The following is a 23,331-nucleotide window of genomic DNA, read 5'->3' on the forward strand; positions in this document are numbered from 1 at the left end:
TTTGAGACTTTCTCGACTGCCCTTCGCAGATTCTTTAAATGACAAAAGCTTTTTTATGCGATCAAAACTAAGGGTTCAGTTCGTCACCGTGTCCTTTATTCCGCATCTTTTCTTTTTTTTGTTTTTTTTTGTTTTGCAAACCAATGCTGTGCTTCAGGAGTGCATCTCCCGCGGCCTACAGCTCAAAAAGAAAAACATTTTTATCACCGGTTATGAAATGAATCCTTTACAGTGCTTTGGGCTGAGCGGGCACCAGGAGTTTCAAACAGGGGGATGTTTATGTTGTCAATCAAAGGCTGAGTAGTGATTAAGACTCATTTCTTTCTTAATGAATGCAAATTGGCACATCTGCTATGGTGGGCTAGCTGTCCAGACTCTTCAATTAGCATGATTGATCAATTATCCTCCTGCTGGTGGCTCACTGGAAATGGAAGCCGGGAGAACGGATGGGGGTGGAAGGGGTGGTAGGAAGAGAGATGAAAGAGCAAGAGAGGAGAAAAAAAATGAACAGAAAACTGTCCAAAAACCCTGTCACTCGATAAATCAGGTTCTTGGGTTGATTAGACCAAAAGAATAATGGAGTTTCATTTCAATCAAAGATGGCTCTCAGTTTTACACATGCTTCTTAAAAATTGTGTTGATTTGTCTTTTGAAAAAGAGAAATCCTTCCAAGTCGACGCCTATAAATGCAGATTAAAGATCTGAAGGTGATATTGTTAACGTTAACACGTAGAAATACATATTTCACTACAACTAGTGAAGATTTTACAGGTTCTTAGTCTTTTTTTTTTTTTTTCCTACCTCTTTTGTTTTTCTGCTGGTGTTCCCATCGTGACACCTCAACTTCCCCGCGAAACAAAAACACAATTTGCATTTTAAATCTGCGTCTGATTCCCCATCAGTGGAATTTTTTGATCAAATATTCCCGTGAGAAAAACACGAGCTTCAGCCGTGCAAATATTTAGCAGATCAGTACTCTTTCAACTCCGGAGTCTGTCAAGGGTATTGTGGTGCGCGGCTTGTTTGTGTTTGTTTTAAACAGTAACCACAAAAAAAAAAAATCCTTGAATATCAAAGCACACTGGTGAGAGGAGCAGAGGCAGATTGTCCTGAGTGTGTATTTATAATGGCGACACAAAAAACATGCCGATTGGTCAGATGAGACACCGGCTGGCACACAGGGACTAGCTAGTATGCACCTTTTCAACACATTGATCGTATATTAATGAGGAAAAAAAAATGAATTAACAGATAAAATAGACAGGTCTTCTGCGGGATGATTATTATATAAGTAATAAAATCAAGAAATGTATCCCAACTGAGCCAATAGAAAGTAGATTTCGCGTTGTGAACACATGAAACAGTTTATGTAGGTTGAAAGAGGTCAGAGATATGAAAGTAAAAGGCGTGGAATGTAAGTGAAAAATGATATCGCAAATTGAAGTGAGAGTTTCTGCATTCACACTTTGAGATAGTTGATAAAACAACTGGTCGCACTCCCTTCACCAAACATCACCAGTGATTTAGCGTGTATAAATCCCACTTCCTTCGTATCAAGCACATTCATTTTCATCTACATCACAGCTGACAAGGCATGTGATGTTGTATTGTTATCATGCAGTTATAACTTCTGCCTAAGCAATCATAAAATATAAATAAATTTAAAGAATCGTGTTATCTGATCTGGCTTTGAACGTACCATCTGTGGCTACAGTTAAGAAACTTGCAATGAGCTGGAGGAACGATACCACGACCACATCGTGGTGTGTGTTGTCTAGTATCACTTTAAAATATTCATATAGTCACTTATGAGTTTGCTTGTTTACACTTCGTGTCGTACCCAACATGATCTTAGTTTTAGTATATCATACATCATTAAATAATGTATGTTGCTTTTCCGCTGTAAGTTTATCATATCCTTTTTCATCTGATGTTATAATCCGCTGATCTAAACCGGTTTCCTCCGTCGCTGTCAGTCTTGCCAACGCAGAGAAAGAGATCTCCGAGATGATAAATTATTCACTCAACTCCGAAACAACAAACTGAACACAAGTTAGTGTCCAGTGTCATGCTGACAGACCTGCATTAATTAAAAAAACAAAACAAAACACAACAAAAAAATCAATCACAAGAATAACAGAAAACGTTCCTCCCCCTGAACGCATCTGTGCACCACACTTCTGTTTTCTCTCTCCATCATTCGTTAGTTTTGCTCTCGTAGACTGAAGCCCAGTGGAAACAACTCAACTCAAACGGCAAAATCCTGCCATATCTAATTTGAAACAGTCACAGATCTACTTTGAGTGTATTCTGTAACTTATATAACTGATACATTCATGTCAAACTTAATTGATTGAAATATATAGATGTTTTAAAGCAAAGCTCGGGCACACTTTCCCATTTATTGACTTATTTAAAATATATATATTTTCAGCTGTACAGAATACAACAGCAGGTGTTTCAAATCTTCATTGAAATAACTTTAAAACATGTAAATATATGGTTAAAAAAGGCAGAGAAGCTCAAGACTCTTAGGTAAAGTAATGCAAAAAAATGATGTAAGCTAAATATGCACAGTGATATTATGTACAAATACTCTTTAACACTTTTAAATCTCTGTCTTAATTATCACACCGAATTGAAACTGATGGAAGTTCATAAAACTCAAACCCAACAGTGTGCTTTGGAAAATGGTTAGCAGTGTAATGTAACGTACAGTATATATCATTTATAGTGAATAGACCAAAGCACACAGTAACAGAGTAAAGATGTTTTAAGTGACATCCTTTTGCAAAACTATTGCACAAATTGCCCATTACACAAGTTAAAGTACGCAAGCAGGTAACATGTACTCAAGTAACGGTAACGATCAACATACATTTTCACGGGTTGTGTAGAGTTGATAACGTATTTTCAGGGATTCAGGGTTTGTGCTGACCAGTACAGTAAATCTCTTGTTTCCGATGACTGGAAGTCCACAATATTTGGCTGGATAAGTACAGGAATTCACTCACATTATGGTTTGTTGGGTCTGAGCAGTAGTTTGGATAATTACATATGGGACCAGTGAAAGTTGGTCGTCTTAAAGTGGTTTCACGTTACTTTGTAGAACATTTGTGTGCAGACACCCGTAGTTTTTTTCGTCGCTGTGGCTCTTGTCTGCTTCTATTTATAAGTTTTTTGTCTGTTTATTCTGAAGTAACCGATGTTGCTTTCACCAGAAACGTGAATGACATCACATCCTTTGGCAACAGAGCCTTTTTTCTCTAGAAAATGACAAAACTCAAAACCTTGTTATCGGGGCCATCTTCCTTTGTATTAATGTTCACAGGCATAAACTAAACAAGGCTGAGGCTCAGTTAAGATGTTGAGGTTTATTAGTGAAGTTTAGAGAAGTTTAGGTTTTCTTTTCCTTCTTCCCTCGACCTCTTATGTACGACTGTAAATATCATGCGCTGCCGTCGTCTGCACTCTAATCACAGTGAACACAGAAGGAGGAATAGCAGTTTTCTTTTAATGAGCATTCATGTTATTCACCTAAAGTCAAATAAGCCAGTTGCATGAAAACCTTAAAGGTCCCATGTTGTGGATAGTGAGATTTCCATGTCTGCTAAAACAAGTGTAGCGCCTTTAAACAAGATGTAAGGACTTGTGGGAAGTTGTGATGTCACAACTGTACGATCACTGCCCTCAGCACACTGACAGAGCAGATGCAGAAAAATGGTGTGGAGTGACTGCTCAGGCCTGTCAGAGCTGACCAATCAGAGCAGGCCTATTTTGGAGGCGGGCCTTAAAGAGATAAAACACTAAATCAGAACTATATGAGGACAGTATGAGGAAAATGATGTGACTTTTGAACATGTTAATATTTTCTATTAGACACAAGACACAGACAAAATAAAAATATGGAATTGAAAAATGAGCACAATACAGGACATTTATCTTTTTAGCCCTTTTATTAAACTTTTGTTTGAGGTAGTCTTTCTCCATTAGCATTTGGTTTGTGTTTTCAGGTCTTCACAGAAACATGCCTCTGTTCTCAGTGTTTTCTTTGTTCTTTTTCCTCCAAAAAATAGTGAGCTGTCATTTCTGGAAATGTGGAATAGCAAGTTAATTAGACATTTTGCATCTGGGATAGATTACACTCGTGACAAGTCATTATTCTAGTTGGAAGTATCCGTGATTTCTTATTGTCTGACTGGTCAAATTGGCCATTCTTTGTGTGTAATTATCTGCATCATTATCTATAATTTTGCCGGTCTATTTACAGTGTCTCAGAAAGGGAAAGCTGCAGTCTTAATGTAACAACAAAAAAAAAAGTCTGAACTAAGAGCAGATTTGATTATTTTCAAGCTAATTTCTGATTGAAAATCTTATATTTATACCAGATATAGACTTCAGATGAGGTGAATATGGGCACAAACTGGAAATATCCAGCCAATTCGTAAGTGTTCATTAGGTTCATTTGCTTCATGGTGAAGTCTTGATTATGCTCAATATCCACCTCCAGCTCTTCACCCTTCACCCTTCACTCGCCACCACCCACCATTACTTCTCTCCTTTTCGGTGTTTCACCACAGAGCTCGCAGCAGCAATGATGAGAAATCCCTTTTAAGCTAAATCAAATGTCATTGCTATTGACATAGACTTATTGGGTTGATGTTGATTTTTCAGGGCTTTTCAATATATGTGAAATATTCTGCCAGCCCCCTTTTTAATATTACAGAAAAAAAGTATGTGCACTTTTGGTCTCCGGTGATTTATTGGAGTGATATTGAAATGAATTTCTTTATTTTCATTTTGACTGTAGGTCACACAGACAGTACAATGGATTATTTTAAATATGATGGTATTGCCTGAAGTATGATTACTTTAATGGAACTTCCACCAAAAAATAATGAATATGTACTTTTTCTCTGTTATATTACTTTGTGGGTTTTCTTTACATGTTGCCACGTAAACATTAAGCCCGTCGGTCAGTCCGTTGTCTCTGGAGAGGGACGGTAAAGTAGCAGCATGGGTAGGCTTAAACTCTGAAAGCCCGTTGTGGACCCATATTTGGGGTTCATATAAACACATCGAGTTGTAAAGATGAACAACTTCCTATTTCCTGCCCAGACAGGAGTGTTTTGTATACCTGAGAACAGGCGTTTAACCTTTCGGGCCTGCGGGTCAAAACAAACACGCTGTTCATTCGGCACCGGCATCTATTTTCAGACTAGTGCAGTAGGACAAGTTAAAAATAAATAACTCAGAAGTGTTGTAGTGAAAACAGAGGGCTGGGTTATCACTGTTAGGAACTTACACATGTGTGTCTAATTGCATATTAAAGGGTTACTCCACCAATTTTACACATTCGAGTGTGCTCACAGGTCGTTGAGAGGACCACATCATATGGGAAAAAAGAAATATAAAGCCAAATATAAAGCCTTTTGTGGCTCCAGAGGAAGCTGCATGTAACCTAATGAATTGCCCCAAGTGATCTCACTCAGTGGATAAGTTGCATTGTGGGTAATGTATGCACCAGGTTTGAAAAAAAAACAGTCCACTGGTCTGACGTTGCCCTTGTATAACACTGTTAGATATATTGCCTTTTTCATCACAAGCATTCTCCTTCCTTTTCAAAACACGGCACCTACATTACCCACAATGCAACCTTGCCACCGAGTGACATCACTGGAGGCGGTTTATCCTATTACTTGCAGCTTCCTCTGGCGCAACAAAAGGCTTATATGCGACTTTTTCTCACATATGCAGTAGCACTCCTCAAGACCCCATGTCTCAGATTGGTGGAGTTGCCGTTTAACTATGTTAGTAGGGTGACACAAAACTACAAGACAAGTAAATACTACTATAAGTTGTTTGCTGTTTAATAAATGTTTTCAGCGATATATTAAGACCCAAGCATGTTTTTATTAATTACAAAAAGTGAAATCTGATTTTTTCACATTGTGTATTTGATTTATTTGAGCCTCATTATAAAGTTGTGAATGTGGGAGTGTAAAGTTCAGTTCATTTAGTTTGTCATTACCCTCCGCTGCATCTTAACATTAATATGGAGTGCTCTGGTACTTGTCTGAAAAGTCTTCTCTTGCCACACTGTGAGTGAAGCAGTATTAATGGTTCTGTTACGAGCAACATGCTGGGTTTCAAAGTGCCCCTTTTTATAGGACAAGGACTCCTTTTCCTCTGGGCTTTTAGTGAAAAAGGGTCACCACTCCTCTTTTGTAGTTTTTCTCCGTGTAATGAAACGGTTGTGGTAATGCTCAGGCGAGTATAACATATACTCCTCTGTAGTGTGTGTCCTCTGCGACTGAGCAGATTCACCATGATCAAAATGTACATGGATTACTCAGACTTGCCATAATAATCAGTAGCTATGCTCTTTATTTGGGATTGTGTCAGCTGTACAACAGCTTTCTTTTGACTTGCTCTATGGCTTAGCTCCATTATCAAGCCCTGGTTTTAAACCCATCATGTATAACATCTCACTGTTTTATTATGTCTCTGCTCTCCGGCCAGTGATGCTTGTTACCAGGTTACTGCTGAGAGAGTTTTGCTTTTAGCACATTAAAAGCCAGTCGTCCCTTATTGACGTCAGAGCTCTTTTTATTTATTTTTTTTCCCAGCCTCTTAACTACGTCGCATATGTCTTATTTCAATTCGAGCGTCTCTTAGAGAGCATATAATGTAATGAGACAACAACAAAAGACCACAAGCTGTGTTGCATTCATCAACATTGGTACCCACTGAAGCTAACCAGTTAAAATTAGATGTGCTCATTTTTGAAATCTGGAACTTAACATTTTATTCACCACAGAAAAAAAGAAGATGTTTGAGTAATATTTCAAGCTCAATCACAATGTTTTCTCTTACTGATTTGTTTCCTCCCACTGATTCCTGTTAAACATCTGCAAAAGGTTCTTGGAACCAGAGCTTAGCTGACAGCAGTTGAGTTTGTTTGACTAATGGAGGTGGTTTAAAAAGAAGACACAGTACTTGAACTGATGTGTGTGGACATACCTTTCGCCCTGTAGAGCAGAGAAAAAGTGTTTCCTCTTTATGCATCAGCCTCTGCAGAAATGAAGATGTCTAACAGAGAAAAAAAACAAAAAACAGATTAAAGCTCTGAAGAATTCCCTCAGTGTTTTGTAACAAGTCTGCCAACGAAATGATTTTTTGTGATTGTTGCTGATCAGTGTCCCGATCCAGTATAGAACATTGGTTGTTGAATGCATATCATTCATTTTTTGGGGGACTTATAATGCTTACATAAAAAAAAGTTCCCTCTTGTCGGTAAAACACAACTACCAGTTGAGTGAAAAAGAAATGGAGCATTAATGTCTTAATATTAATGTGTAGCAACCATATTTTTTACATTATTCTTGCAAATACTTTGTTACTACTTTACTATTATAGACTGATAATCCCAGAGTATTTTAGCAGAATGGTAGGATGTAACCAAAATTAACTAAATGCTATCAAAAAAGGTGATGCAACATGATTTGTTACTTTTCTGAGGTAACTTAATCCATAGCTGCTCAAACTGAGCTTCCAACCACATACCTGTCATGTCTGTGGCGTGAACCACATGAAATAGGTCAGACATTGAGCTGACCTAATTTGGTTTGATCTAGTTACAGAGCAGCATTGGTGCTCGTTATGTTAAAGATCACCAGAACCACAAGTCCACCCTCTGCGTTCCTGAATGACCTTGCTGGCTGAACGGCTGGAACGGGACCTTGCTTTTTCTTTTTTTTTCCTCATGCACAGCAGCTTCTGTGAGTTAGCTCGTGCAACAATCAGCTTGCCCTTGTGGCCCCCTCCTCCCACTGTGCGTGCTGTGCGGCCAACCCCTCCTGCCCAGGGGCGAGGACAGAGCAAAGCCTGCTGGGATGGTGGTGGGTGGGGAGGGGTGGGGGGGCTAGCTGGCACCGTGCCACCTTCCCCTGGCTGCCTGGCCTGACTGGGGGCAAAGAGGGAGGCTGCTGTGTCTCAGATTGATGAGGACAGGTCTGTGGTCTGGGTATAGAGTGTTGCAGAACAGACGTCCTGCTGGCACATCCTGCCCTCTCTGCCGCGCGCCCCCCAGCCCTCCGTACTCGCCTTATCGGAACTCCTAATTGTCCTTATGAATATTTTAGAGGCGAGCAGGAATGGGAGTTCAGGGTTGGGGGTATGGTTTCAAGGGCCCTGACAGCTAATGATCCACTCAATGACCAGAGAGAGAGGGAGAGAGAGAGAAGGCGGGAGTCAGAGATACAAGGAGTAAAAATGGTTAGAACGATGTTCAATAATCTGTACGTTAATGCTTTTGTTGGGAGTGTAATTTCTTCTGATCAGTTTCGAATGTGCGCCTCCTTTTCCTTTATGTGGAGTGGGAACTGAAGTGTGTGTTCCCATTCTTTTTAATCTGTAGATAATGATGACATTGGTTTGCCTTTATCCTCAATTTGTAGTTTAATTCCCTCTTGTCTATACTGAAAATATGCAGTCCGCTGATTGAGACTGTTCTCTCTGACTGAGGCGGCTAATAGCTTTGTCACTCCGTCATTCACCACAGTCTCAGAGCGGAAGGCTCTGAGGGGAATGCTTGCTGCACACCAATTGCTTCCTTATTCTGTTAAATGGATGGGCTATATTTAATTGGCAATCTCGCCAGTCAAATGCAGGTAATTATTTGTAGTACACAGTAGGGCATTCACAACTTCTACATCTTAGCAGCCACAGATTATTCTCAAAAAGTACTTGGGTAGGTGATTTATCGCAAGAGATATAACATATTTAACATTTTTTTGATGATCAGATGTCATCAAAAATACTTCTCAGGTAGAGACAAGAATGCTTTGAATGCACAGTTGTAATTCTTGCCCCCAGGGATCAAAACAAAACGTGTAGCATGAGATCGTGGGAGTTTTTGTCTTCATTATTGAACAACCACCATTGGTGACTGACTCGCTTCCAAAGTTATAGCGTCAGGCAACAAAAATGAAACACAGTTTCATTGTTACCTTGAATAAAATCACCATTTCTCCAGGTTTGAACATTCTTGGAAGCATTTGGATAAAGTAAATACCTGACTCAATAAAATACATAACAAAGTTGTTTTAATGCAGAGATATTATGCATAATTTCTATGAAAAATATAGGCGAGACCAACCAGGGTGCAGATGAAACAGCAAAGTCCTTGATTGGCTTTCAGAGGCTGTTTACATATGTGTCACAATTGGACTGAACCCTGTTAGAGGCCCATCTCAACACTGTGTGTGTCAAAGGCTAAGTACCATAGTGACATTTCGAAAGTGTCATATCGTGTTCACATAACATGTTTATCACCTAACTCTAATAATGGGAGATGAAGGGGATGGTGGCGAGGCGAGCCAGTGACCCCTGTTCAAGACTGTGTTTGACATCAGTAAGTGAGAAACCAGTGAATATTTTGATGAGAATCCCACAATGTTTCTACATTAATACACGTGACAGCACTGGATGCTTTTAAGGAGACCTCGGGACAATTTCCAGCCCTGTTTGTGTTCACTGACACAGGTATTTAAAGTCAAAACATTGTTTCTGGCTAAACCTAACTGGAGTATAAGCAGAGTGTTGTCAGATGATAAAACTGAAAAAATTGTTTGTGGTTTGCCAAAACACACATTGCTGACATTTCATTCGTGTTGAGCATACTGTATAGAAGAGGAATATCTTGTCCTCATATGTATCTGTGGCTTTAGGTTTAGTATGCATGACTCATTTTGTAACTACTAGTCTGCCCGTTGAGCTCACAGTTCATTGTGGTCCGTCCATTGTCGCTGTGGTGTCAGGTGGGACTGACTCTCACTCTGCATATTGTTTTTCTAACGGCTACAAGACAACAGTATCAAACTAAAATGCAGACGAGAGAGCTCGCCCCCCTCCTGCTTGTCTTCCTGTCCACAGAGTAACTAGACAATGGAGTGAGCCAAAGGAAGGACATGAATCCAGCCTCATATCCTGATATCAATCCGCTCGGTAATGTGCAAATGGTCATGAGATAAAAACAAGATATGTCTGGGAATTACAGAGGTCTCCTTATCTAAAATGCCCCTCACTCCCGACTCCCAATATGCAGCGGGAAGTGGAGAGAGAGAGAGAAGACGGCTGCTGCTAGTGCTGCTGGGCCGTGGCATACAGTCGCCTTAAGACCGACCAAAAGAGCCTTTTATTCCCCTCAAGTGAAGACTACAGCACCACAGGGGAAAGGGAACATGATGGTAGTGAAAGTCTCTTAAGATGTTATATAAGAGCAGAAATATTCCTCAGCAGATAAAAGCCTCCCTATCAGCCGCCTCCCCATGCTGATTTCCTAGTGCGTTCACACTCAAAGAAGCCCTTTGATAAGCACATTAGATGGAACGGCCTGGACACAATGGTGATGTCATGAGGATTAGCACGCTACCTTGCTTAGTGTGGCGGGCGGGCACAAGGGCTAATTCACAGCCCTGCAGGGTGAGAGGCTGGAGCGAGGTGAGGGCAGGCCTCCCCGCTGCACGACCGGTCGAGATATAGCTCCCACTGTACGCAGTTAGGCGATCACAGCGTGCATTAAACCGCCGCGTTGTGCTCCGGTTTTTGAAACGTTTTGTGTGATCTCGTGCTGCATTGCCACTACGCTACAAACTGTCTTGCTGTTTGAGGGGGCCTGTAATCAGAGCCGCGGTGCAGCAGTCGCAGGTCAGGTGGTCCTCCGCCGACGGTGAAAGCCACTGTAAGTGACTGTGATTCAGGCACAATGGAAGAGACTACAGGAGAAGCCTCTTCATGTCCTCCTTTCAGCCATCTCCCCCACATTTTTTGAAGTTTTAGCTTTTATGGCCAACCACTATCTTTCTCCTTTCACCCTGCCTCCTGTTAACGTACAGTACCATGCAGTACATGAATAAGTTAGACGCAGAAAGCTCTCTTGACACGGGAGGGGGAGAACATCAGAGTGAGATTGTTTTCCAAGACTCGCAGCAGCAGAGTAAATTGCATGGGCCCATTTCACTGAAAGTACTTCTCAAGAAACAGGTGATGTAGGTGGCTTATGCAATGGTTTCGAGTTTTATTTTTAATCCGCGGAATAGTGTTTGCGTCAGTTTTTGCAATAAAAAAAAATGAGAATATAATTCTTAAAGGTAAACATGAGACCCAGGCGCTGAGCGGAATGTAGGCAAGATGAACTGTAGGACAAAAATGAGTTTTTAAGGTTGCTTGGTGGGCAGAAAATACATTGATTTCAAATCAAAGAGGTGCGCAAGGTTGCTCTTCACTCCAACAAAGCACTCTGTACTATACATGCACTGCGAATCTGGAGAGGGAATCGCTGTGCTCAGTGTTCCCCATGGTTACAGCGAGGTTAGCAGTGAAGGCTCGGGTGGAGATGACAAACAAGTGTTTTTTCTTCGGCATAAGAAAGCCTTCTCCAATGGTTTTTCAAGAGAAGTCCAAGTACCACACAAGGGGAAATGCTGGACGCACACACACACAGATGAGCGCTTGGACAATAGCGGCGGGTTGGTTTGACGTCAGCCACTTGGAGTCTCATTTTTATCTGAGGAGCCAAATTTCTATCAATACAGGTTTGGACTGCTGTGAGAAAATAGCAGCTGGCCTTGTTCCCACTCATCTTTGTGAGCCTCTCAGGGCCTTGTGAATAGATTACACAAGTTCCCTTGTCTATACGCTCTGCAGCCCCCCCCCCCCCCCCCCTCCGGCAACAAACACCCCCTATCCATCTTTCATCAGAAATGCTACTGAAAAATCCAAACCTCAGCTGTATTCACGTTCAGCCAACTCCACTTTTGAACCCCACAAGCTTGTTTGGACATTTGAGCGGCATTCTGAAGCTGCCTATATCAAACTTTTCATAAAAAAAGAAGTCATCCTTTCTTTCTTGCCTCCTGATTGTCTGGCAAGTTTCCCCTTTTCTAGGTCAGAGCGCTGTAGTGTCTCGAGCGGTCCGCAGCGTCGTCGTGTAAGAGCAAAGTTGATCTGGGGTCGGGTGGCCTTCAGGGCTCCATGTGGTCCCTTCTACGGCCATGTCTCTGCGCGGCTGGCTCTGATTGGCCAGCATGGGGAGCCAGGTCTTGACAGGTGTTTGGAAGAGGGACACCTGTTTGGCCATGTGCTGATTTAGTGATCCATTTAGTAGGAGCTGTGGGCAGCGTCTGTGGGACACCCGAAACATGCCAAGTCATTTAACAAAGAATTACAGCCATGCTTCTCAGGCCGTCAAAGTGATGTGCATTTAGAACACCATGGAGATGACAAACTCTTGCATATAGAGAACTTTAAATGTGTAGAGCTGCAACGATTGCTTTTTGTTTTCATGTCCTTTAGTGTTTTCTATACGTTTTTGTGCATGTAAGAGATCTTGAATGTTCAAAAGGTAGCCTTGCGGCTAGTTTGGCACCCACAAATGTATTTAGCACAGCTGCTCTGTGGTCGCTAGCCGTGCAGGGTCAGGCGTGTGTGAGCTGACCAATCAGAGCAGATTCGGTATTCGGGAGGGGGGCCTAAAAGAGACAGGAGCTAAAACAGAAAGTTTCAGACGGAGGGGAAATACAGCACTGCAGCACCTGGCAGTGTGAGAAAACTGTTTTTTTTTCTTTGAGCACTAAGACATGTAAAGTTATTCTAGATGTAGCCCTAAATAAACTCGTGAACTTGAAAATTAGCAGAATTTGTCTCCTTTAAGGAAAAAAATTAAAAATTCCCTGATTCCATTTCTGTAAAAGTGAATATTTTCCACTTATGTGCCTGTCTGACAATAATCTTGGTGTTGTAGACAAAACACAATAATCTTTAGACCGAACAATTAGTAAGCTGATTGAGAAAATAATCAACAGATAAGTTGATAATGAAAATATATACATTAGTTGCAGTCGTGTATCGCTGTGATTCATGTATGACGGTACAGATCTGTGTGCTGCCTGCCCTTGTCCGCTGCTATCTGGTTCCCGCTCACCCACTGTGCTGCTGCAACCCCTCCCTAAATGGCTTGGGCCAGTGGGTGCGGCGTGCTGAATTTTGGCCAGGCTTGTTGTGAAAGTAGAGCAGCCCTGCCCATCTCGCACAGCCGTGCCCGACCAGTCCGACCAAACTATTCCCATAATGAGCAGGTTGGAGCTCAAAATTTGCAGGTTGAGATCAGATCTTTGGCTCGCTCGGTAGAGAAAGTGCATAGTTCTAACCCCAGTAAACACAGGCCTTTCAGGACCCTAACTAAAGAGGGTTCATTCAGTAAACAGGAAATGAACCAGCAAGGCGTTTTCTTAGAATGAGAAGAATGCCACTGCTCTGTACCACACCAAACAGTAATACATCTGTGGTACAGTGCTAGCCATTCATTATCCAGAGGACTCGCTCTCTCTCTCCTTCTCTCTCTCTTACCCTCCTCTGGGCATTGTGGACACTAAGGTCTGAAGAGATGTTTGCTGCTTTTCTGAACTTCCTTGCCTCTTTCTCAGCGTGCACAGTCACATCTCCTCTGCCCGTACGGTGTGCATTAACATTGTTCTCGTGCGGCTAAGAATGCGCATATAAGAATGCGCCGAGCCGGAGCGTCCTCTGGTTTTAACGAGCAGTAATATCATGCAGGCGTCTCGTAAAGAGCCATGGCACAGGTTTTTAGGAAATGTAACTTGCACTGAGGTTGTGGTGAGCTGCGCTGGGTTAGCCGCATTGTCTAAACGCACTGTCACATTGCTGTCAGAGGATGTAGCAGCTGTAGAAAATACCCCCCACCCCCCACACACACACACATAACACACACAACACACACGCACATACACAAAAGTCACACATCCTCACACCCAGCACAACACTCAGACATATGCACCGCACACACACTCCTACTCGTGGACTTTCTGTTTCTCTCTCGCGTACACGCACACACACACACACACACACACACACACACACACACACACACACACACACACACACACACACACACACACTTTCCACTTTGTTGGGTGATGAAGACCAGAAACATGGAGTAAGGTCTCATTAGTGTGTGTAGGCTTCTCTCCTCCACCTCGCACTCTGACCCCTGCATCCACAGGAGTCGTCGACCTTCCGTGTAGACACGAGGCCTCCGAGGCAGCCCACAGACAGGGCAGGGCGGCTGCTGTGGACCTGCAGCGGCCCGATAGAGGAACCTTGAGAGCCACACATAAATCATGTTTTGATGTACGCTGCCTTGATATCACAAGCTGTCACATGCTGTCAGCGAGTCTTGTTAACACTGCTATTCAGAGCTGTAATGAGGAGCAGAGAACAGCCTGCATGAAAGTGAGCAAAGGAGCGCGGCATTCGCGTTTATTTGTTTAGCTTTTTTTCCCCCAACCCGAGGTCAGAATAGGCTCTTTATAACACCACAACACGCTGTCCTATGTACTTAAGAGCTCTTTGCTTTTACAATAATTGCTCAATTTCATGCTCAAATAAGCATCTTTGACCACATTTGATAATCCATTTTATTCCCCACATGCATTAAGTTCGATAAGATCCCCACGAGTGACAACCATACTGAATTACAGGCTGGGACGGTTCTTAAAGTGCGCTGCCGTAGTATCGTCTTAGGCAAGAGGTTTCTTCCAGCTGGGTGGCTTATGATAACTGAAATATAATGAAAAATGCAAACACACACTCGCCGCAAGAGAAGGAGGAACACAGAGGGATGGAGGCAGGGAGGGAGGGAGGGTGGGAGGTCGAGGAGGAGACAGAGAGAGGGGAAGAGGGAAGGAGGAGGACAATATTTTGTTTCTCTGAATACTTCTGAAGGGTGAAAGGATATGGAGTGACATTTCAGTTTCCCCTCGGTACAGAGCCTTGTGTCGAAACTCCAGATTAACCTAGCGTCGGTGCAGCAGCTGTTCATGTTGCGCCGCAATAAAAGAAACAATTTGAAAGGGAAACATTCAGGAGTTGATGATTATTTTGTACATTTGTTTTTATATTTTTCTGCTACAAAAGTAGCAAAAAAACAAAAAACAAAACACAGAGCCACATCTTGTATTCTGTTTCTTTTTCAACTGTGCAATTTCATTTCAGAAATTGAGAAACAAAGGCCATAATGACTGTGCTAGTCCTGATCCCGATGACTGTTTTGGGCACAGCCCCCTCATGGACGACCATTTCGGCAAACTAAGCGAAGAGAGTGATTTAATGTACAAGCGCTGTGGTGTAAGTACTTCCTTTGTCCCCTGCTGTTTTGTGTTGATTCCTGTCTTTATGTTGATGTTCACTACAGGCGCTAAACAAGAAAGAACACAGAGGTTGTGATAGCCCGGACCCTGATGCCTCATATGTCCTCACTCCTCACACAGAAGAAAAGTATAAAAAAATTAATGAGGAGTTTGATAATATGATGAGAAATCATAAAATCGTAAGTACTGTAAATGCAACATCTTTGCTTGGCTTTGTGGCACAAAAGGATTTTCACTCTTTTTTTCATTTAACTTTTTCCTCTTTTTGTTACCCCCCCGCCCCGCCCCCTCCTCCAGAACCTCTGTCAACTTCTTTCAGATCTACTCTAGCTTAAGATTAATGCCCCCCCTTCACTGGGCGTGCATTTGTTTCTTATGTTGATTTGTTCGGCAACTGATATTTTGGCACACCCTGATAAGATCACATTTCATGTGAACAGGTGAAATGTTGCATGCTTCTGCTGGAAAGATTACACCCTAGTATCGCGGTCAGTGTTATCATAACTCAAACAGCAGTCGCTATTGAAACACATGGCATCACGTAAGCGTGAGTGTTAACATAAAACTTCTGCAGGTTCTGAGATTTGAGGTTTTACATCTCGGACCTGATTTTTATCTCATAATGTAACAAATAAAAACTCCACAGTTCTTTGATAGCGCAATGTTTATCATTTCTCCTTTCAGATCTTTCTATTATGTCTCTCTCAGCGCAGCCTCCTATAATATATCCCATCCTCCAGCAGTGAAGTGTTCCCATAGCACACTAACACCACACTATCATTTAGCATCTTCCCTCTCCTTCATCACGTACCACACTGGCTCACCCTCTAAAACGCCACAAATCTTTTGTGATCTTATCATGCGTGACAATATTAGAATTATGCAAGAACATAGTGCTTACTAAGCAGTCGTTCCCTCTATGTTCCTGACATGAAGAGCATCACTTTGCCATTAACAAACTAATGATAACAGCCGACCGGCTCACTGGATAATGCTATGATGAAACGTTCTCACTGCCACCTGTCATTCTCACTTATGCTTTGCGCAGTCAGCACTTTGTAGGTAGATGCAAGTGAGTCACGACTCTTGTCGTTGTGAGTCCCCGCATTCCCCGTCTCTGCAGTGGCGAGAGGCGCATTACACAGCAGTGTTTCAGACAGCAAAAGTACATCTGTAGTGCTGACTGCTGCAATGCCAAAGTGATCACCTGAATGCATGTTTTTGGATTTTGTGTTTTCTGTGTTTTCTGTGTGTTTCGGTAGCACTCAAGAAATGTGTGTATTCTGTGTATATGATGTTAATGACAATAAACTATTTTTGGATGGTTATACGATGTCGCTCAATCAACCTCAGATGTCGGGCAGAAATGTTTCTTAAAATATTCTGTTATGAAGCAACTGCTGAGTTTAAAATGCACTTGCATCTTTTTTTGCAGTTCTTTAATGTGCTCTCTGCCTGATTATTTTGTGAATTTATTAATGTACTTAAGGACAAAATACATTATTTTTCCTCTTACCTGTGCTATTTGTCTTTCTAGTTTGTTTTGATGTGAGTTGCTGAGTTTTGGAGATGTCAGCCGCAGATATGTTTGTTTTTTCGCCAATAAAACAGCAATTTTCCAAATTTAGGTTTATTGGGACTTTGAGCACCACAAACCAAGTGCCATCTAGTTCCATTATGTTCGAGAGAATGCAGACGTCTCCGCGGACGATATCTCCAAAATTCAGCTGCTAACTGCCAAACAATGTTCATAAACAATGTTCATGGCTAAATAAGTACAACAGCTAAAAGGAAAAAAATGTATTTCTGTTTTGGGATGAACTGTCCCTTTTAAAAAGAAGAAAACTCCAGGGTCGCTCTCTGTTAATGATGCCATGACAACCATCAGACCATGGATTCAGAGTGTGTTTGTGTGTAAATATCTCTGTGTGTGTTTGTCTCCCTCTTGTAGCCCACAGCATTGCCTCAGCAGAACTTCTCCATGCATGTGGCAGTGCCTGTGTCCAATCCTAATGCCATGTACCAGCCAGGAGGGACTCTGGGTAGCCAGGCCCTGGCAGCGGCCACCGCCTCCCTGAGTGACAGTGGGATGCTGTCCCCTCCACAGGCCTCTCTGCACAGGAATGTGGGCTCGAGTGGAGGCCCCCAGAGGCCCACCAGTGCAGGCAGTGCAGGTTAGTGGACAAGAACCCATGTCAGTTGGTCAAAGAGTTGTACTGATGATCCAAATCACTCAGAGCAGGTCTCACAAAAGCTCCTTTGTCTAGAATTTGTATCTGATAATAGCATCTTTCAAACTATTGTGATGTAACATATTATGCCCACTTTCAGTTTCCTCGTGCTCCCTATCTGCCTGAGATGCTCCTTTTTTTTAGCTCCTGTCTCTTTAATGCCCAGTGTGCTCTGATTGGTTGGCTCACACACACCTGAGCCAGCACAGCTCACTGTGTCTCAGGTCAGCTTTGTCATGTATTCAGCATCTAGATCGCTTCACTTCTACACTGAACGTATGCATAAATGATGCAAATATGTGACATGGTGACATACTGTGTCACAAAGTCACACAATTATATGGTGGGCTACTGACGAGGTGTTTAAGGCACTTCAGGAGTAGTATTTCCTGTGAAGCCTTTGTATATTTACAGAAATGTAAAAATGATAAATGATATATTTTGTGAGTTACCTGCTGTACTTCTTACAGCAGTTGATCGCCCTGCATCTCTCTCTCTCTCTCACACCACAACCAAGTTGTTTCTAACACAGAGAGTTTCAACCTTGTTTTCAAGATGGTACATCGGATGCACTGCCCCTGAGGCCAAGCAGTCATGTCATTCTGACACCTGTATACTGGTGTTTTTCTGTTGTATTTTTCACACCCTCTTAAATTCTCATTATCACACCTTTTACTGTATCAGCATTGTGGAAAAATGAAGTCACTCTACGCTAGTACTTGTGTGGCTGGTGTGACTCAGTCAGTCCAGATGGCTTTTGCAAGATTCAGCTCCACCGCATACAACGGAGGTACATGCGACAAGGTGTGAAATGCCTCATTCAAATTTGACCACATATCAAAATTGGCTGACACCTTCCCATCTGCAGGAGGTTTACTTAACCGTTGTTTATGACATTATCTCCTGTTTCGTGATTATCATCTGCAAGATCTCTTTTGAATCGTTTTTTTTTTTTTTTCTGAGTCATGTTGGACCAACATATTTCAACAAAAGCTGAAAAAAAAACATGGAGCTGCATGTGACATATTGTATTGTGTGCTTTCATTTAAGTGCACCTCTGCTTGCCTGAGTGTTCATATGATTATTTAAAGAGGTTCCCATAGATATCTGATTGTATGACATACATAATTACATGTTGGAGGTGTGTCCTCATAGTGGAATTCTGCATTCACCATCTCAAACTTTATGAACACAGCTGAACCATGCTGAAAACAGCTTGATGCTGCTGTCCCTGGTCATATATTGAACATTTCCCCACCGTGAGGCCACTGGCGGGAGCACATGCCTCGCTCTTCGTGTGCTGCTGAAGATAGATAGATCTACATGACATTTCATGTCTGGTCTGGCATCTCCATCACATCTCTGCTCGCTTGCAGAAGGATGCAGATGGTTAATCATATCACTCTGTGCATCTCATTAGGTGGCATGCTGGATACCACAGACCTTTCAGTGCCAAGTGGTGTGGGCTCCAGCCCAGCGGGTAAGTCCTCCCGGAGAGATTCATTAGCTCTCTGTAGCTCTGCCCAATAGGCCTCCTGCTTAGCACGCGAGCTGGATAGTTGCGTGTCCATCTGTGATTGGTTGAAGACGATTGTCTCTATCATTGACTGCAAGTGCCTTTGCCCCTATATTCTCGCTGCATGTAAAAGGAAATACATGTGTTGCTCCTCTCAACACAGGAAATGTATGATATGCTTGTTTAATGCATGTTTGGGAGATGGGAAGTGGCTCAGGCAGCGTTGTGTTTGTGCTTGGAACCAACCTGGGTCTCCAGGCGAGGCAATTAGCTGTCCAAATGACTTTGGCAGGTAAATAAACGCAGTGTTTCCTTTAAACTTGTCACCTCGGTGTGGCCCTCCCTCCTCCTGTTTCCTTCCCTCTATTGACAGGTGCATCTGTTCCCCCCCCCCGCCACTCTGACAGCCCTTATAAGGCTGGAGAGGGTCTGTAAGATGCCTAGACCAGCATAACCCTGTAGGTATTCGGGCCATGACATCCCACTAAGTCCTCAGTACACAATGACCGTACAGCCTGTCATGGCTGCAATGTGCTGTCTGAGAGGCAGAGGCAGGTGGAGTTTAACTCCTTCCTTATTGCTCCATATAGCATTTATGACAAGATGCAGTATGGTGTTACGAACCGCTAATGATAGGTAATGTTCATAGCTTGTGGCAGACCACAAGGACACGCTTACAATAGGAGATTTGGTTAAGTATTAATTAGAACATATAAAGACCACCTCGGATTGGTTTACAGGCAGCATTAAGGAGAGAGTTTTAAGTTTGGGGTGTGGTACCGGGTTCGGGGTAAGAGTCAGGATCCTGTGCCGGGGGCGTCAGCGTCTTGGCACAGCGTGAGCATGCTGCAGCTGTTGTTTGTACCAAGTGTGTAGAACAGCAGAGGCTACAGGGAGGAGAAACCTCTCCAGGCCTGCTGTCAGATGACCATTCCTGACATAGCTCAGATTTTTCACAAGTAGCAGCTATGACCGCAGCGGAGGCCTTTCAAAGCGGCCAGATGGAAGACGTGTCGTGTGATATCTTCACTCCTGCTCGATGGCGTCACTGCAGAGACAAGATTATATGCTTTTTTGACACAGAAAAAAGGAGAACCTAGGGCCCCCTCAGTGAGATTTGAGGGGTTTACTTATAGCCTGATTGTGATGATGTCACAGTGAACATTTGTAGACAGATTTTTCTAGCAGACAAATTGCTACTGATAAGCAATTTTATTGTCCTCATCCAGTCTTTGGATCAGATAAGGCCTCTACAGCTACTACATGTTCACAATAAGCATCTCTCTGAGTCTCGTTTGATGCACTTACTCCACTGTGAAGTTCAATAATAGATCTTTTCTCTTAACAACTCATACAATCACACCTAATTACAAGCTCTTTTCCTTGACTGGTGAGTGTTAAAGGGTAGCCACCAATTTTACACATTAAAGTGAGTTTACAGGCCTTGGGCAGAACACTGCATATGTGAAAAAGGTACTTTAAAGCCGGTTGTGGCTCCAGTGGAAGCTGCATAAATAGCCTCTGGTGATGTCACTCAGAGGCCAAGTTGCAGTGTGGCTAATGTAGGCACCTGGATTGGTCTCTAACTGGAAGTTTAAGCACAAATAATCAGAATTGATAGAGCAGAACCAGAAATACTGCCTTTTTTTTTATTCTTCTGCCTTACCAAAAAGCTTCTTCTGGAGCTGCATGATTTATATTACTTTTTATCACGGATGCAGTAGTCTTCCCCAAGACCTGTAAAAAACTTTAATGCGTAAAGTTGGCGGAGTTGCCCTTTAAGAATGAAAGTTGTGCTGACGACCAGGGAAGAGTGTGCTCTCTCTTATGCAACATGTCTGCAAGCTGTATCCATCCTTAAATTACTATCGGAGCATTTCAGGCTCTGGGAATACAACTGCAAAGCTCATTTGTCAGTTCGGCAGATCACACCAGGAAATGGAATGAAGGGAACAACAAGTTTGTGTTCTTGTCGAAAGTTATTTTCTTTAATTGTAATGTGTGATTTCTTCATGATGAGGTTAATTAAAAAAAAACAACACATGAATTCTAAGGTGAGGACGATGATGATGACACCCATGCTGCACAGATACACCTAGAATGTGAAAAGGGTGGATGGAAAGAATGTATGATTTACCTGGTTTCCATCCGCCTCTAGTTTCAACAAATCACTGTCTGCACATCCTGCCTGGACTCAGTTTTATGAGACACAACAATAGGAGTGTGCATGGCATCTATTATTAGAAAACTGTTTTCGGAGGCCTTGATTCTCATCTTTCTTCTCATTCATCAAGACATTTTGCCTGAGCCTGACGCACGTGGGCTGCTGGGCACAATAAGTCACCGTGTTGTCTTTCCCTGAACTTCAAATGAAAAACTGAATATTTCAGCTGTAAACACAAGGCCCTTATGTAATGCCCCTTCCCAGACCGTGTTAATAATTCAGGACAATGAACTGAAACCAAACAGCTTTTCAACATGCAAAGGTTTTCAGCCAGAGAGGATTTATTGGCACAACCAATTCGAGAAGTCTGAATATGGAATGAGGGCAGACACCAGAAGAGCCCACTGAAGTGTCTGGGCCCTTTACTCGAGGCTGATACCTTGGCTCAAAATGAACTTTGCGGTCTAAATATTTCCTCAGACATGTGTTCCCTCGTTGGCAATTATTTGAAAGAAGTGTGGGATTTTCTCATCATCAGACTTCTGAAGTCATAATCAGAGGCGCGTTTTCAAAGATATGCAAGTCAGGTGGGTTAATCCAAGTCTAAATTAGCACGGACTGTCTGTCTTTTTGCCCTGTGATGTGCTGGCAATGTGTCTCAGTGTGTCATCACCATTATCAGGTCGGCATATGTTGGTATAACAGTGGGCAAAGAAAATGACGGAAATGTTAGCAGATACAGCGTGACGACAGTCCTGTTTATAATGCAAAGTGAGCACCATTTATGTTATGACATTACGGCAGCTGTGCACACAGTGAAATTCAGTGGATTAATGATGAGCATGAGCGTTAGACGTGCTGTGGGATGGCGCAGGAACTATAGAGATACATCTCGTCTATGAGAACAATTTAAAGTTTGTGAGTTATTCTTGACTGTTAACTGTTTAATTTTGATTAAAACATGTCTTCACAACACAGCAGAGATGAGGAGAAACTATCAGGCTTACAGCATTTCTTTGTTGTCATTGCACAATGTATTCAATTTAGCATTAAAATAAACCTTATTTCACAGTTTACACAAATGTATATGTAAAGTTAATTTATTTGTCTAGATACAAGACAGGGTTGCATCATGAAATGAAAGTTTGTTCCTTAAAGCAACATTATATTGAAGTTAACACTGTGATCTGACCCTCTCACTGAAGTTACAAGACACTGTACCATCAACGTGATTTTGAAGCTGTTATTTTAAGTTGGAAAAAGTTCCATAATGTTGCTTTAAATCCTTCACAAACAGATCATAGATACAGTTATTTTGTCATAATTGTTTTGTTTTTTTTATCGATTTGTATATGTGCTACAGGAACAACCTAGCTAACATACTAAAACTTCATCATAGCAGAAAAAGTCTATCAGCAGTAACAGCTGCATTACATTGAGGTTTACCAGTTGTAGGCTATTGTGCACGCTAGCTAGCTGATGTGTGAGATACACATCTCAATGCAGCCATCTCTGATGTTGTTAGTTAACTCCTGTCCCCCCCCGACTCCCTCCCCCACCAAGTCAAAATGGCTGTTGAGAAGGCCGTCATGTTGTGATCTCCCTTGTCTTGTTTTCTTCCACAACAGCTTTCACAGCTCAGCGATTGTAATCAGAAAAGCTCCTCACGTGCCGTTTTTTGGCCCCCATTCTCTCGCATGAAAACTCTATTTGCACTAACGTCTCATTCCCGACTCAATGAAATCTTCGCTGCTTTTAATCAGATCTATTTTTAGGGCTCTTGGACATTTACTCTGCTAATTCTGTAAACACAGTTTTTTACTCGCAGCAGCCAAGTCTCGAATGATCAAAGCCAGAGCTGATGCCGATCTGCGCCTGTATATACTGTTGATTCAGCTGCGTGATACTATTGTCGGCATCATAACTGTTTATTTGACCGTGAATTGTTGCTGTCCTTATCTGTAGTCGGAGGGGGCTATTGTTCCATTATGTTCCTACGCAAGAGCCCACTCATTGTGCGCACACTTTGTGCTTCACTGGGACACAACTGAACACAATGGAGAAGTCAGCAACTTGTTGAAGTGTTACTGATCTGTTGATGCAGTGCGAGATACAATTCATTCCGTCTTCCCGTTGTTTTCTCGGGATTTCGGCACGTATATATTATAATGGTATATTCTTTTTTTTTTC

At 42.3% G+C, this 23,331-nt stretch overlaps 1 protein-coding gene across 10 annotated transcripts in view; it reads left to right on the forward strand.

Moving 5' to 3' along the window:
* Positions 1-23,331, forward strand: part of mef2aa (myocyte enhancer factor 2aa) — a 73,504-nt gene that overhangs the window by 40,593 nt on the left and 9,580 nt on the right. For 4 of the 10 annotated variants that reach the window (XM_037107084.1, XM_037107083.1, XM_037107087.1 and 1 more), the window contains exons 4-6: positions 15,275-15,409; positions 17,182-17,404; positions 18,882-18,941. In XM_037107084.1, the coding sequence (XP_036962979.1) occupies positions 15,275-15,409; positions 17,182-17,404; positions 18,882-18,941 (418 nt within the window). Of the gene's footprint in view, positions 1-15,075; positions 15,208-15,274; positions 15,410-17,181; positions 17,405-18,881; positions 18,942-23,331 lie in introns of all 10 variants that reach the window. The other 6 variants (XM_037107086.1, XM_037107088.1, XM_037107090.1 and 3 more) reach the window with 3 other exon arrangements.

Source organism: Acanthopagrus latus, chromosome 8 (assembly GCF_904848185.1).
Source record: "Acanthopagrus latus isolate v.2019 chromosome 8, fAcaLat1.1, whole genome shotgun sequence".
Taxonomy (NCBI): Eukaryota; Metazoa; Chordata; class Actinopteri; order Spariformes; family Sparidae; genus Acanthopagrus; species Acanthopagrus latus.